This window comes from Rhinatrema bivittatum, chromosome 16 (assembly GCF_901001135.1).
Source record: "Rhinatrema bivittatum chromosome 16, aRhiBiv1.1, whole genome shotgun sequence".
Classification (NCBI taxonomy): domain Eukaryota; kingdom Metazoa; phylum Chordata; class Amphibia; order Gymnophiona; family Rhinatrematidae; genus Rhinatrema; species Rhinatrema bivittatum.
In genome coordinates, this window is record NC_042630.1 from 19836579 (window position 1) to 19852949 (window position 16371).

At 49.7% G+C, this 16371-nt stretch overlaps 1 protein-coding gene across 1 annotated transcript; it reads left to right on the plus strand.

The window, feature by feature from the left end:
• Nucleotides 1–3341: 3341 nt before the first annotated feature.
• On the plus strand, nucleotides 3342–12659 carry CD68 (CD68 molecule). The gene is made up of 6 exons (XM_029580268.1): nucleotides 3342–3611; nucleotides 7656–8035; nucleotides 10141–10263; nucleotides 10825–10897; nucleotides 11725–11892; nucleotides 12343–12659. The coding sequence occupies exons 1-6, from the start codon at nucleotides 3572–3574 to the stop codon at nucleotides 12480–12482; spliced, it is 924 nt and encodes a 307-aa protein (XP_029436128.1). The 5' UTR covers nucleotides 3342–3571; the 3' UTR covers nucleotides 12483–12659.
• Nucleotides 12660–16371: the final 3712 nt, after the last annotated feature.

Genomic DNA, 16371 nt, shown 5'->3' on the forward strand with positions numbered 1-16371 from the left:
TTATATTATGATCCCGACGCTAAGCGGCCCCAGCACGGTTACCTCGCTTGCCAAATCCTGTGCTGCTGCACTCCTTGTGGTCTCTGTCCAGTCGATACTGACGTTAGATTCCACTCCTTTGTGCTCGATGCCTGAATCAGGCTGACTGCTGCTCTTTTTTTGCTCATTGGGTGCAATTAGACATATGCAGGTTAGGTTTTACGGGATTCCTGCTCTCTCTATTGTGTAAGTCAAGACCCGCAAAGTCCATGCCTAAAATAGCATCTAAGGGGGGAAAAAAATAAAAAGGGAAGCTTGCTATTTAGTAACGTGACTTAAAAATCTCCCCAGCAGAACTGGAAGGAGGAAGGGCTGCCAGTTACTAAAGTCCTAGGCAACAGCTCCCTTCCACCAGCAGCAGGGCTCTCCTGCCTGTGCTCCCCCAACCACTGCCTCTGCCCAACAGAAGAGCTCTCCTGCCTGTGCTCCCCAACCACTGCCTCTGCCCAACAGAAGAGCTCTCCTGCCTGTGCTCCTTTCCACTGCCTCTGACCAATGGAAGAGCTGTCCTGCTTGTCTGCACTCCTCTGGACAGCAGCTAAGAACCTATTATCCCACTCCGGCTGAAGGGTTCTCTCTTGCCTATGCTGTTTTTGCTGAAGGGGATCTCCCAGCTGTCAGCTGCACTAGCTTGACCACCTGCAGGATGTCGCTCTTTAAGTCAGTTTTGTTGTCTCCCCTCACTAAGCTATGTCCATCTGTATCATTCTTAAGGGTGCTTAAATTCTGCTTAAACACTGCTGGTGGCTATACCGGACATCCCCCACCCTCTCCGAACCGAAGGCTTTCCTGCCTTTCTTTCAGCTTCTGATCATGACCTCCCGCCTCCCTGAATTTCGACTGTAATGGAGTAGTGTCTGCTTGCTTTGAGAGCCCACCTGGATAGGTAGAAATTAAAAGGTCAAGAAAGGAGGCGGAGGGGGTTGGATGAACTTAATGCATTTGTAACTGGCTTTGGCAAGGGACCACGTCCCACAGTATGGACGCTCACCCGTGCTGACCTGTCGAAGGCAGCACAGCCCGTCCCATCACAAACGGATCAAGTTAATCTCATAAAAGGTAGGCATCACCCACAAACTCCTCTGTTAATTAGTTTTGGCGTGTTTATTAACATTTTTAAATGAGCTTGACAGTAAATAATGACTTGGACTTCTAACAGACAGCAAAGTAAAGCAATGCAGGCCTTCGATCACATCCTTCTGCTCCTTTAGTGATAAGGACACTCTCTCTTTTGGATTTAACATCTCCCTCCCCCCTATCCCTTCAAGCAAGAAACGGTGCTGAAGCACACGCATGTACCGCGGCAGCAGTGACCTGGCTGCATTGCGCTTCCTGAATGGCTTGGGGGGTAACCTGCAAGGAGCGACGGTTGCAACCCTAAAGAGACTGGGGTGTAGGAATTTGATCTAGTTTGGGTAAATGCACATAAAATCGCTGCTGGGCAGATTGGGTGGGCCTGTAGCTCTTTCTATTGTTTGAAAAGCTTGTGGTAGGGTCCCACCTCGAAGACTCGTGAATAAAATGAGAAGATTGGGAGCAGGAGCCACGGCAGTAGCGTGGATTGCAAACTGGTTGACGTTATAGGAGGCAGCGGGTAATGGTAAAAAGAAGAACCCACTCGGAAGAAAGAGCAGTGTTAAGAGCAGTGCCACAGGGATCTGTTCTGATCAATATCTTCGTGAGCCACCTGGTGGAAGGGACAGAAGGTAAAGTTTGATTATTTGCAGATAATACTAAGAACTGCACCAGAGTGGACACATCTTGAAGGAGTGGAGAGAATGAAAAGGGATTAAAAAAAAAACTTGGTCAAAGATTTGGCAGCTGGAATTCAATGCCAAGAAGTACAGAGTCGTGAACCTGGGGTGGGGGTAATCCTAAACAGCTGTATGTGATGTGGGGGGGGGGGGGGGTGGGGTGAAAGACTGATGTGCACGGACCAAGAGAGGGATCATAGTGTCTGGTGATCTGAAGACGGCGAAGCAATGTGACAAGGCGATAGCTGAAGCCAGAAGAATGCTGGGCTGCATAGAGAGAAGAATAACCAGTAAGAAAAAGGAGGTGGTGATGCCCTTGTACAGGTCCTTGGTGAGGCCTCACCTGGAGTACTGTGTTCAGTTCTGGAGCCCCTATCTCCAAAGGGACAGAGACAGGATGGCAGTGGTCCAGAGAAGGGCAACCAAAATGGTATGGGGTCAGCATTGGAAGACTTATGAGGAAAGGCTGAAGGATCTGAATATGTACAGCCTGGAAGAGAGGAGGTGCAGGGGAGATAGGATCCAGACCTTCAGATTCCTGAAAGGTTTTAATGATGCACAATCAACAACAAACCTTTTCCATTGGAAAGAAATCAGTAGAACTAGGGGTCATGAAATGAAACTCCAGGGAGGACGACTCAGAACCAACGCCAGGAAATGTTTCTTCACGGAGAGGGTGGTGAATGCCCTTCCGGAGGAGGTGGTGAAGACAAAAACGGTGAAGGATTTCAAAGGGGCATGGGATAAGCACTGTGGGTCCCTAAAAGTTAGAGGTTAGAAATAAAGAAGAGTGCATGGGGGTAACTTGCTGGCGCGGCAGTTACCACCCGTACCCAATAAGCCTTGATACTGTTAATGCAACTCCATCATCGCTCTCTGCTTCAACGGCAGTGGGAAAAGGGGAATTGGATTCAGGCAGCAACCAACCGAGGGCCCCGACTTTTACGGTTTGGGGAACAAATAAACTTGGGGGTAATTAGCTGATGCGGAGCTTCGTAACCTTTATCACGGAGCCTGATACTCCTGATGCAACTCAAAGCTTGCTCTCAGCTTCTTCAACAATTGGATTCAAACAGCAGCCGAGGGCCCTGGGGGTGACCTGCACAGCGCAGCGGATACTGGCAGAAGCTTGCTGGGCAGACTGGGGGGGGGGGGGGGGGCAGGGGGTGACCTGCACAGCGCAGCGGATACTGGCAGAAGCTTGCTGGGCAGACTGGGGGGGGGGGTGACCTGCACAGCGCAGCGGATACTGGCAGAAGCTTGCTGGGCAGACTGGGGGGGGGGGAGGGATCAGTTGGTCCTTTTCTGTCGTCATGTCTCTGTTTCTAGGGCATCTTGCTGTCTCCTGAGTTTTAAGAAAGGAGGAGGGCAAGATGAGCGAGCTCCCTCCACCCTTCAGCCTCCTGTCCTTGGTCACCCAGCTCAAAGATAACCTTTAGCAAGCATCCAGTCGGCCGAGCGTCTGCTGGAGGTGCAATTGTGCTTGCTCAGGAAAACACGAGTTGCACTTTTTTTTTTTTTTTTTAATTTTTTAGAGAAAAACAGGAAGGATAAAGCCACCAGAGTGCGAGAGAAGAAGCAGAGACAGGAGGGGAAACAGTCAGCGAGCAAAGTACCAGCAGGGGAGGCCAGGAAGGCTGAAGAGAAGAGGGCAAGCAACCGGGAAAGAAAGAATCGAAAGGCGAGAAAACGGGGAAGGGACAGAACGAAAGACGGGAGAAGAAAGAAGGAAAGCGGCAGGGGGAAGAGGAAAGGGCTCGGGGAGCGCCCGCTCCGCCATGGAGAAATCGCTGCTGCTCTGGTTCTTTTCGCAGGCAGGTACGTGGTTCCTCCCTACCCCCCCCCCCCTCCCTCGCACGAAAGACGCGGTCCCGGCTGCGGTAAAATCGATTGGGCGCAGAGGGGCCGGTGACAGATGTGGTGGTGGGGGTTTTAAATTAATTATTATTATTTATTTTTTTACCTACTCCTACTGCTTTCTATAGCACGGAGCTGCACACAGGCACACGCGAGGCGGTCCCTGCTCCACGGAGCTTACCGTCCAGTCCAGGAGGCTGCAGGCAATCAATCAGCTGCAGGAAAACTCAACAAGGTTTTTCCTGGCTACTAAGAAATCCGTTGATAGAATTTAGCCAAACTGAGCAGGGGAGAAGGGGGCGATCACCCGCACTCTCTTTACTGGGCTGCTCCGAGAGGCCGCATTCATTTGTAGTGCCTAGGGCCTTATTTGTCTTATAAAGCTTTATTAAACGGGGCCCCCAGCATTGCTTTTTAAATCAAACTCCCCATCTCTCCTCCTCCCCTTTTCTCAGTGTATTGCTTGCATGAAAAATAACTATTTCATGACAATTAAACTCTGGAATTGCACAAAAAAGCTCTGGCATTTGTTGCCAGAGGATGTGGTTAGTGCAGTTAGTGTAGCTGGGTTTAAAACAGGTTTGGATAAGTTCTTGGAGGAGAAGTCCATTACCTGCTAGTAATCAAGTTGACTTAGAAAATAGCCACTGCTATTACTGGCAACAGTAACATTGGATAGACAGTTTTTGGGTAATTGCCAGGTTCTTGTGGCCTGGTTTTGGCCTCTGTTGGAAACAGGATGCTGGGCTTGATGGACCCTTGGTCTGACCCAGTATGGCACATTCTTATGTTCTTAATAAAAAGTTAAAAACCAAACCAAAAACCATGTAGCTGCTGAGATAGAAACATCATGGTTTCTGTTACTGAGTTAATGCAAAGCGACGACGTAGCCATACATTTGGTCTATGCTGCACGCAGGTGTAGGAGCATGCCCAACACAACGTCCGAGTTTCGTCCTGTAACTTTGGACTTGCAGCTCAAATCGGAGCCAAGGCAGGGATCTGGCACGGTGATCCCTTCATGCCCAACTCTCTCGTCTAACTAACATGGAGTCCGGTCATCGCAGCGACCGTCTTCAGCTCGGTGGGGTGGGGGCCGTGGGCAGGCTCCCTATGGAAGCCTATGGTCATGGACCCTGAAGGCAGCCATTAAGTGTCACCCTTAAACAATGATTACGACCCCTCTCCCCCTGCTTCATCCGCCTCTCTCACCTGGAGTTGTGAACACCATCCCCTTGACCTGGGGCACTGAAGATCCCATTCTGTGATTACAGTACACAATCAACAATTGTTTTTACACTGCAAGGCCAAGATATCTAAATAGGTATCCTATTATTATTACTGAATTACAGTTTGGGGAAGTGAGGCATGGGCGGAGGGGCCTCCCCCGAGGTCACACGCAGAGTCAGTGACAGAGCCAGGGATTAGACCTGAGGCACAGGGAGATAAAGTGACTCACCCCAGGACCACGGACCTCACGCTGTCAGCACTTCTGCTTGGGAGTCATGAGACCTGCTCATCACATGTTGGACAATCTTCTGCCCCGTCACTGAATAACCAGGGATGGTGTTCTGCTTCCAGAGCCCCTCGGGCTCTCTTTATTGCATGCTGGGTAATTATCTGAAGGCTCTCAAGAATTTGAAAGCTGCTTCTGATCAGACACCCTTAGGAAGCAGAGGGTGCAGCTATACTAACCACTACCAATGTCAAAGTCATACTGATCCGCACACAGCATGAGCACAGCACAGACAGCCGTTGCAGTAATTCACATAAAAACATAAGACTTGCCATACTGGGTCAAGCCAAAAGTCCATGAAGCCCAGTACCTGTTTCCAACAGTGGCCAATCCAGGTCACAAGTACCTGGCAGGATCCCAAGGGGTAGATAGGATTCCAAGCAGCTTATCCCAAAAATAAGCAGTGGATTTCCCCAAGTCCACCTTAATAATGGTTTATGGACTTTTCCTCCAGGCACTTGTCCAAACATTTTTTAAACGCAGTTACACCAACAGCTTTCACCACATCCTCTGGCAACAAACTCCAGAGCTTAATTATGCACTGAGTAAAAAAATATTTTCTCTTTTTAGTTTTAAATGTATCACCTAGTAACTTCATTACATGTCCCCCGGTCTTTGCACTGTTGAAAGAGTAAACAGATTTGTGTTCACCCATTCCACTCCTCTCTTTATTCTATAGATCAGGGTTTCCCCAAGCCGTGTGCCTTCAGACTTGAGCAGGTGTGTCACAGAAAGGTCACCCCTGCCTGCTGGTCAGATCCTTTAGCAACAAGGGACATCAGCAATGGCGCAGACACGTGGGAGCTCCATTCTCAGAACAAAGATGTGATCATGCGCGCCTCTTCTTCCTAGCTATGGTGCGAGCTCCAGCGTGTGGTAATTAACGGGCCGCAGGCAGGGCATGGATAGCCGGGCCCTGCTTTGTGCAGCGCACACAGCATCTCCTCATCTTGTCCCTCCTGAGCCTCTGTATTATGGCAGGACAAAAAAACAAGATTTACATAGAAACGACAGCAGAAAAGGACCCGATGGTCCATTCAGTCTGCCCGGCAAGCTTATGGTAGCACCAGCCGCGCCTTACAAGTCTCCCCATAAAGGTATCTGCTGTGCCTTACAAGTTACCCCCATACTTAGTTCCCAAACCGTCAAAGTCAGGGCCCTTGCTGTTGCTGTCTGAGTCCAATTCCCCGTCATCTCTCGCTGTTGAAGCAGAGAGCAATGTTGGAGCTGCATCACAAGTATCAGGCTTATTGGTTAAGGATTGTAACAGCCGCATCAGCAAGTTACTCTGCACTTGTTTGTTTTCCTAGACCGTAAAATTCATGTCCTTATTGGTCATCTGAAACTAATTCCTCTTTTCCCCCTGCCGTTAAAGCAGAGAGCAATAATGAATTGCATCAATAGTAGGAAGGCTTATTGGGTAAGGGTAGTAACCGCCGCACCAGCAAGTTACCCCCATGCGCTCTTCTCCTCATTTCCATCGTCTTGCCTTTAGAGATCTACAGTGTTTATCCCATGCCCCTTTGAAATCCTTCACCGTTTCTGTCTTCATCACCTCCTCTGGAAGAGTAATCCAGGCATCCAAGCCCTCTCCGAGAAGAAATATTTTCTGACTTTGGATCTGAGTCGTCCTCCCTAGAGTTTCATTTCGTGACCTCTAGTTCTACTGATTTCTTTCCAACGGAGGTCATTTGTTGAATGTGCATGATTGAAACCTTTCAGGTATCTGAAGGTCTGTATCCTATCTCCCCCGCACCTCATCTCCTCCAGGCTGTACATATTTAGGTCCTTCAGCCTCTCCTCATAAGTCGTTTGATGGACACTCCCACCACCATTTTTGTCACCCTTCTCTGGACTGCCGTTCTCTCTTCAAAGTAGGTTCCATTTACCGTCACACGCTGTCTTCTGTCCGTCAACCAGTTGGTAATCCAGGCCACCACTTTGGCGTTCACTCCCAAGCTTCTCATTTTATTCACAAGCCCCCTATACGGGATTGTATCAAAAGCTTTGCTGAAGATGTGATGGAGCCAATGTCTTGCTAATCCGAGCAATCTGTCTTTAAGGCTCTGCTTTCTGATGACTTAAGCTGTCGTCTTGTGCTTCTTATGGCATGAGTGTCTGTCGCCTGACACTATTTGTAGGGAGTGTGGACTGGGTCCCTTTCATATCTTGTTTCCCCAAAGAGAAAGAAGGCAAATTAGATCACTCTGTGTGTGCACACGCGTGTCCATAACACAAAATGTCAGGGGAGGGGGACATAAGAATTTTTATTAGGATGGAGTTTTATTTTCCATAACCTGCTCTTCTCTGTCTCAATCTGCTGGGCAGTTGCCATAACCCAATCGTCTGGACTGGTCTGACTTGATGAAAAGGAAGGTAAGGCTGAGAATGTCCGTTTGTTGTTATGGCTTGACCTGTAATCCTGTGTGTGTGTGCTCAGGACCCTGCCACGGCTTTTGACATGTGTTAACTCTTTTTCTCCCTGGTCAGTTTTCAGCTCTGCGCAGATGGACCAACAATGCTGTCCAGGCAAGAAATCCGCCACACTAGTCCCCGCATTCACAGTCACTCCCACCACCAGCCACACGACGGCACCTCTCACCACCAACCACACGACGGCGCCTCTCACCACCAACCACACGACGGCGCATTCCACCACCAATCACACGACGGCGCCTCTCACCACCAATCACACGACGGCGCCTCTCACCACCAATCACACGACGGCTACCACAAGCAGCCATAGCACTCTGACTCCCACATCAAACCCAAATGCTGTGGGGGACTACAGTGTGAGCGTCGGCTCTGAAACCTGCCTGAGAGTCGTAATGGCTATTAAGCTGCACGTTCAATATAACACCACCAAACAGGTAAGGGGCCTGAAAGGATAGTCAACCCTCCTCCAAGTCTCATGTGATTGCAAAAGCACCCCCCCCCTCAAAACCTGTGAGACATTGAAATCCTCTTCTCCCCCTCCACCAAGCTCCGTGTGATTACAAAAAGACTACCCAGCAGCCCCATATGACACCGACCTTCCCCTATCAAGCTCCGTGTGATTACAACAGAGAACCCCCTCCCCCTGATCCCTCCCCACAACCCCACCTCACCTTCAGAGCTCTGGAAGAAGCTTGCAAGTAAACGTTTCCAGATGGCGACCACAGCATCCTGTAGGCCTCTACCTCTACACTTCAAGCTAATATCACTTCTGCAAATTCAGCTTCTCACAAGACTTCACCCAAGTCGGCTATTTTATGGTGCCCAAAGGGCTGCTCTCTTCCTTCTGCAGATGCTTTCTAGAAAGCTTTTTTTGTAAAACCCTAATTAACTTCAGCTAATAAAGATGACAGGCTGTGTCCCCCCCGTGCCCATCCCTGAGCCCTCCAGTCCTGAAAGTGACAGGCTCTGTGTCTCCGCGTCCATCCCCTGAGCCCTCCAGTCCTAGAGGTGACAGGCTCTGAGTCGCCGTGCCCATCCCCTGAGCCCTCCAGCCCTAGAAGTGACAGGCTCTGTGTCCCTCTGCCCATCCCCTGAGCCCTCCAGTCCTAGAGGTGACAGGCTCTGAGTCGCCGTGCCCATCCCCTGAGCCCTCCAGTCCTAGAGGTGACAGGCTCTGTATCCCTGTGCCCATCCCCTGATCCCTCCAGTCCTAGAGGTGACAGGCTCTGTGTCCCTCTGCCCATCCCCTGAGCCTCCCAGTCCTAGAGGTGACAGGCTCTGTGTCCCCATGTCCATCCCTGAGCCCTCCAGCCCTAGAAGTGACAGGCTCTGAGTCGCCGTGCCCATCCCCTGATCCCTCCAGTCCTAGAGGTGACAGGCTCTGTATCCCTGTGCCCATCCCCTGAGCCCTCCAGTCCTAGAGGTGACAGGCTCTGTATCCCTGTGTCCATCCCCTGCTCCCTCCAGTCCTAGAGGTGTCAGGCTCTGTATCCCTGTGCCCATCCCCTGAGCCCTCCAGTCCTAGAGGTGACAGGCTCTGTATCCCTCTGCCCATCCCCTGAGCCCCCCAGTCCTAGAGGTGTCAAGCTCTGTATCCCTCTGCCCATCCCCTGAGCCCCCCAGTCCTAGAGGTGTCAAGCTCTGTATCCCTGAGCCCCTCCCCTGAGCCCTCCAGTCCTAGAGGTGACAGGCTCTGTATCCCTGTGCCCATCCCCTGATCCCTCCAGTCCTAGAGGTGACAGGCTCTGTATCCCTGCCCCCATCCCCTGAGCCCTCCAGTCCTAGAGGTGACAGGCTCTGTGTCCCTCTGCCCATCCCCTGAGCCTCCCAGTCCTAGAGGTGACAGGCTCTGTGTCCCCATGTCCATCCCTGAGCCCTCCAGCCCTAGAAGTGACAGGCTCTGTATCCCTGCCCCCATCCCCTGAGCCCTCCAGTCCTAGAGGTGTCAGGCTCTGTATCCCTGTGTCCATCCCCTGATCCCTCCAGTCCTAGAGGTGACAGGCTCTGAGTCGCCGTGCCCATCCCCTGATCCCTCCAGTCCTAGAGGTGACAGGCTCTGTGTCCCTCTGCCCATCCCCTGAGCCTCCCAGTCCTAGAGGTGACAGGCTCTGTGTCCCCATGTCCATCCCTGAGCCCTCCAGCCCTAGAAGTGACAGGCTCTGAGTCGCCGTGCCCATCCCCTGATCCCTCCAGTCCTAGAGGTGACAGGCTCTGTGTCCCTCTGCCCATCCCCTGAGCCCTCCAGTCCTAGAGGTGACAGGCTCTGAGTCGCCGTGCCCATCCCCTGAGCCCCCCAGTCCTAGAGGTGACAGGCTCTGTGTCCCTCTGCCCATCCCCTGAGCCCTCCAGTCCTAGAGGTGACAGGCTCTGAGTCGCTGTGCCCATCCCCTGAGCCCTCCAGCTCTAGAAGTGACAGGCTCTGTGCCCATCCCCATGAGCCATTCAATGCTAGACTTGAAAGTTTAAGCCCCAATTCCCAGATCAGGCATCTGTCTTTGTCCTGCTTTGATAACCACAAATCATCTTTTTTAAATTTCAGCTTTGGGGGACGTTTCCTGTTCCTGTCCCTCCCCTCTCCTCGCCATCTGGCAACTGTACGAACCAGACAGCCACTCTGCAGCTTTCCTTTGCTGAGGGTCATCTGCACTTCACCTTCCAGAAGGTGGGTCTTACGTTTTAGCTCCCTCCTTGTCCTCGACTGCTATTTTAAACCAGGGGTTTCTTGTCCTTTTGCTGGCTGCAGCAAATAGGGAGATGAGGAGATAACTCTGTAGACACCAGCTCATTTCATTCCAGTCCCAAGTTTTCAACCAAAGCCTTTCAGAGTTTTGTAGTCTTGTTGGGTTAACTGCTTACAAAAATAAAAAAAGGCAGCTTACTAAACCCAAAATATCTGGGGAATGGGAGTTAGGAACCAGGACTGGGGGTAGGGGCAATAGAATCATCCAGCCACCCTACCATACAGCTGGTGTCGAGTCACCACTTAGGGATTACCCTTCACAGACATGCGGATGGGACTGGAACACAGGCAGAGGCATCAGGCCTGCCTCAGACCAAGCTAAAACACAGAATCTTTGCTGTTTGCTCACATGGGATTCATCCCCCTCCCCGCCCTGTGCCATCGGGATTTCTGGAGAGGACCATGTTAGGCACAGAAGCCCCTTTGAATTGCAACGTCTTCCAGCTCTTGCTCCACTCAGTGTTCCTCTACTCGTTTCCACAGAATGTGACAAGCAAAGTCTTTTATATGAGCAAAATCCAAGTCAACCTCAACCATTCCTTCTCGGGAACCTCACGTAAGTTCTTTCTTCTTCCAAATATGTCCCAAACTCAACTTCACCCTTCCTTCCCCTGGAATTGGAATAGCCAAGCAAACTGGCACTCCCTTAAACTACCAGAGTTGGCCATTCTTGCCTCAGAGGTCAGGAAGCACTTTCCTCCAAACCGTGCTGTATATTTAAAGATGATTTTTGAATACGTTTCTGACCGGTTTGTCCCCACCTTCTCTCTCAAGTGTCCAGTCCAGTTGGGATCTGCTCCCAAACTTGCCCATCCTCCTGATGAACAAAAATTCCATGGCCGAGGTATTGAGGGCATCCATTCATCCTCAATCGATCTCCTCCTTCCCCTCTGCCGGGGGCTGCTGAAATGTCAAGTGGTGGAGCGGCATAGATCACATGTCTGTCCAAAGGACGGAGAAGCTGTGGTGGGGCTATGTCCTAGGCCATGCAGGCACAGCAGTACTTGCTCTAACCAGGAAGTAGCGTGCTCTGGTGCTCATAGCACAGAGATATAAGATGGCAGGACTGGGGCTCCAGGCGAATGCCACTTTTTATCTCCTCGTGCCAAACTTTTCTGAACTGTAGCTGGATAATATTACAGTAACAGAGTGTTGTCAGCAGATTGTCCCAGGTAGTTTGCCCAATTACGATTCATCTGTCTCCTGTCCCCATTGGAAGATGTCGGGCAGCTTGTTCAACAGATCTACATTTACCAAGTTGTGCAGTGCGGAAATGGCTGTCTGTCTTTGCAGAACTACTCTGCAAAGCACATTAGGACTCTGAGTGAAAAGTGCTTCATAAAATCTATTTACGTATCTATGGCCATACTTTACTTTTTACAGAAACACATGTCCAAGTGGAGAATTCCAACCTTCATGAGTATGAAACGCCACTGGGGAGGTCTTACACATGTAAAGACACAAAGATAGACGTGAGCAGAGACGTGATCATGGAGGCCATCCAGGAGCAGGTGCAGGCCTTCAGCCTGAAGGGAGGACAATTCAGTGAAGGTACTAACCCCATCCTTACAATTCCTGCAAGATTCTTGTCGGTCACTCTGAAAGAGAAGTCAATGTTCCCGGTGTCTGAGGGAGAGGGCAACAATCCCAGACATCCAGTGATTGGTCAGTCACTGGATTTTGGGAACAGCTGCCCTCTCTCTCAAACATTGATCAGTGTTTGAAAGTAAGGACTACACTCCTTCTCCCCATAACCTTCCTTCAACTAATTAGTGTCACTGAGAGGACTTCTCTCAACACTTAGCAACTGACTGCCTCATCATCCAAGATCTGGCCAATGTTTGAGGGCTACACATTATGGTAAAGCCTTCTAGACTCCTCTTTATCCATTTCTCTGTGGTTCACTTTGATATTTTTCTCTCCACTTACCCCTAGTCAAAAGTTTGGATATGCTTTCTGGCATAATGAGCATTTCTGATATGGACTCTCTTTCCTTTCCAGCTGACCAGTGCCCAGCAGACACTGTCAACCTGGTTGTTCCAATTGTCATAAGCATGGTCTTGATAGTGCTGGTTGCCATTGTCATCATCGCCTACCTGATTGGTCGGAAGAGAGCTCCTGCAGGCTACCAGTCCATCTAAAACCTCCAAAGATTGCTGTTGTTGGCCACAACCAGGCACCATCATGGACCAAACCATTCAATGAACATTCTGAGGGGGTAGCTGAAATTGTAATCGTCCACCTTGTCTAGGTACAACTGTGTGCCGACAGCCAAAGGTCATGTAAACAACAATAGGAAATACATAGATTCTATTACATATGTATTTTTGTTTGGGGGAAGATGAAGGGTAATTACATTTGGCAATGGCAGCAAGAAGCTGTCGATCCCCTTCTCCGGCAAGTTATCTTGTGGCTGGAACCAAGAATATTGCACAAGAGGGACGGTCATCTCAGTTACATAAAAACATAGAGGGATGTCAGCAGAAAAGGACCACCAGCTCTGCCTACAGCATTGTCACTGGTCTTACCCTTCCCTCTGCCGCTGAAATCCCTTTGCTTCAATTCTACCATTGTTTGGCTCCTTTAAGCTCTGCCAGACGGTTGCTCCAGGATGAAGATCAAGGCCTAGATTTCCTTGCCGAGATATGAAACACAGTTGTGATCACTGAAGGGAAGTCAAAATGTCTTTCCCCCGACCCCACCCAGCCAAAAAATGCTCTGTATTTCCTCTCACTGCCTATACTGCTTGCCTGTCGGTTTTTGCCCTTCCCAGCATCCAACCCCCCCCTCCCCATCCTCCTTGCTCAATGAATAGGAGCTGGAGTCCCAAGATGTAGGCGTGGGAGGACTGGCCACGAGCCAGAAGCACATCTGAGCAGTGTGCCGGCAGCCATAGGTGAAATGGATGCCCCACCTCCACTATCATTTCATTCTTCTTTAAATGTCTTTTTCTGCTAAAGCTGATAACGTGTGGGAGAAAGAGACCATGGAAGGCGTAGTCAGCCAGAGAGCAAATAGATATGCCTCCCTCACATTTGACCAGTAAGAGAATTAATTAAAAAAAATAAAAAGTTGCTGGGCGGAGGTGAGCTCTGTAAAACTTTGTTCTGTTTGTCAGATCTGTGGCAGCAGAAGTGCAATGGTCCAGGTTCAAGACGTGGATTGCAAGCCCTGTGGAGACAGGGAAATACCCACAAGTGCTTGGATGCAATCCGCTTTGAAGTGCCTGAAAAAGCTGAATAGAAATCAAATCAATCCAGCTGTACAGCCTCAGGCCCACTGTGAACCACTTTCCCTGTGCCTGGCTGAGAATCTCAGTCTTACCTTCCAATAAGAGGAAAGCTGTCACATGCTCCTGCCTGTTGCGTAATCAAGGAAAAAACACTGTAATAGCAGGAAATCACGGGGACTGCTGCTAGTCCTGCTTCCTCCAACCTGCGAGGGTTTTGTTTTATAATCTTCTTTTTATTAAAATGTTCCCAAAACTCAACATATCAAAACCAACACTGAGGCCCACAGTCAGTCAATCCCCCTCCCAGCCTCCCCCTACTACCTGCGAATTTTAACCACACCAAAACGCTTGCACCCCCTCCCACCATGACCGTGCCCCTTCCATCATAGCAAGAGCCACCACCTTTTACAATGATGATCTCCCTGTCACAGCGACAGCCTCCCCAGGACTCCTCCCCTGTCACAGCAACAGCGTCCCAAGATTCCCCCTATTACAGCAACATCTTCACCCAAAGACCATCCTCCTCCCATCTCAGTCACAGCGACAGCCTCACCTCATCACAAGAGCCTGCTCCACGTCAGAGTCTCCCATTCATAGGAACCATATCCCTTGAATAATTCTCTCGCTGGTGCCCGCCACAGCATAGCCTCTCCGTGACAGTGACGGCTTCCACTGAGTCTTCCCCACAAACAGCCTGGTGTCAATCTCCTACTCAAAACAGCAGCCTTCCACGGGACTAATTACTGCCTCCCTGGTAAATCCGCCCGTCAGAGTTCAGATCTCCTGGTTTTACATTGCAAAAAAAACAAGCCTAATTTTTTGTGAAGCAAATACTATTAGAAATCATGTATTTATTTAAAAATGCACACCAACCTTCCTGATTTACAGCTCATTCAACATGACGTATAACAAATAACAGAAAATACAATTCAGCCAAGCCCTCCATGCAATCTCTCAGTCTCCTAACCTAACTGCCTGAACCTCCAAGGTCTAGTACTACGTAATTTTTATATAGTGCTACATGACATACGCAGTGCTGTACAAAACACACACAAAGACAGTCCCTGCTCCCTACAGCTTACAATCTAATAAGACAAACATACAGGACAAGAGACTGGAGGCATTTTCATACAGCAAAGCAAGCCGATGGTGAAAAAGAAAATGAGCTAATGTGGCTAAAAGCAGACAATCAGGCCTAAGATGTAAAAAGCAGTTTCAAAAAAGGGAGTCTTTAGATGGGATTTAAACACGGCGAGAGAGGGAGCAGGACGCACCAGTTCAGGAAGACTATTCCAAGCACATGGCACAGCCAGGTGGGAAGCACGGAGTCTGGAATTGGCAGTAGAGGAGAAGGGCACGGATAGGACTGACTTATCCGACCAGCGGAGTGCACGAGGAGGGGGGTAGAGAGAGATAAGAGAGAGGAGAGGTAGTCACTTGTCGGTGGGAAAGAGGAGCTTGAACTGTATGCGGGAGCGGATAGGGAGTCAATGCAGTGACTTCAGAAGAGGGGTTATGTGAGCACAGAGACTTTGGCTAAAGATAAGTTGTGCAGATGAATTTAGGACAGATTGCTGCTCTAACTGTAAACTGGATTCTAACTGTAAAGTTATTTCAAATGCTGTGATGCGAGGCAGAGTGGGCCAAACAGATCGAGAAGGGGAGTGGGGAAAGGGTACGAGAAGTAGGCCGCTGCAGATCGATGGAGGGTAGGGAGGGTAACTATGGGGCAGAAGAATGGAGAAGGGATCAGAAAGGGTGAGTTATTAGGAAAGCGAAGGAGGGGCAGACTGTGGATAAACAAGAAGAGAGGAGAGAAAGGGAGTGAGGGAAAAGGGCTGGCCGGGAGCGGCATAACAAGGGCAGGGCCAGAAGTTTCAAGCAAGGGTGAAGAGACCCAGGGGGCGAAGAGGAGATGGAAAAGGGACAAGCAGAAAGCCACCACTCAACAATTAGAAAAATACACATTTTAATTTAATAACAACATTTGCTACACAATTTTGACTCTCTGCTACACAACGTGGCACCTAAACACTTTTTTTTTTTTTTTTTTTTTTTTTTTTTACATAAAACATTCCTTGCCTCTGTTACAATGATGGAGTCGCCTGACCTGAAATTCGTCTACTGCTTAAGTGCTTTCAGGGACTTGCACATACTCCCTTTCCATCAGAGTCTACAGATAAAATTAGAAGAACTCTGTGCTCTGCTAGGTCACAGAATACATCACACCAAGCCTTACTAGTGCCATATTATGCTGTAGGATGCTACTGTGAGGTAAAATCGGGACCGGTCTAACCTGTCTGCGATGACTCAAAATCATCTGAAAACTACCAAATGGCAAACACCACACACAGCTTGCTTTCAAACAGCACATAAAGGTTACAGCCGATGACAAGGTCTCTTTTATTGGAATGGGGGGATGCCTTCTGATTCTTTACAGAGCAAAGCCTTTTTTACTGGAGCAACATTAAAAATTGTCCAAAAATGCTACAGTTCAAATAGCTGCATTTCGGCACGTTTGCCCCAAATTCTCACCATCACCCTCCTCCCTTCAGTACTGCATGGTCAAGGAAAGGACCTTACGAATCTCCCTGGCAGCCACCTCGTCCTTACAGTCCACAGGATGGCCTTCTCCAGGCTCAGAGATGGGCTGGTCAGGGTCTTCCTCCTCCAGTGGGCCTCCCCCTCTCTGGACCCAGCCTGTGTTGAAGGGGTCACCATGGAGCTCGCAGACGTTATGTAGGGTGCAACAGGCGGCAATCAGTGTGGGCAGGAAGGCCACATCCGTATCATTCCGT

What these genes read in the sequence shown, in the direction of transcription:
- CD68 (XM_029580268.1), top strand. Translation starts at nt 3,572, where the DNA reads ATGGAGAAATCGCTGCTGCTCTGGTTCTTTTCGCAGGCAG. An exon ending in TGCACTTCACCTTCCAGAAG is followed by an intron (nt 10,264 to 10,824) that starts GTGGGTCTTACG and finishes TCGTTTCCACAG; the next exon opens with AATGTGACAAGCAAAGTCTT. An exon ending in TTCCTTCTCGGGAACCTCAC is followed by an intron (nt 10,898 to 11,724) that starts GTAAGTTCTTTC and finishes TACTTTTTACAG; the next exon opens with AAACACATGTCCAAGTGGAG.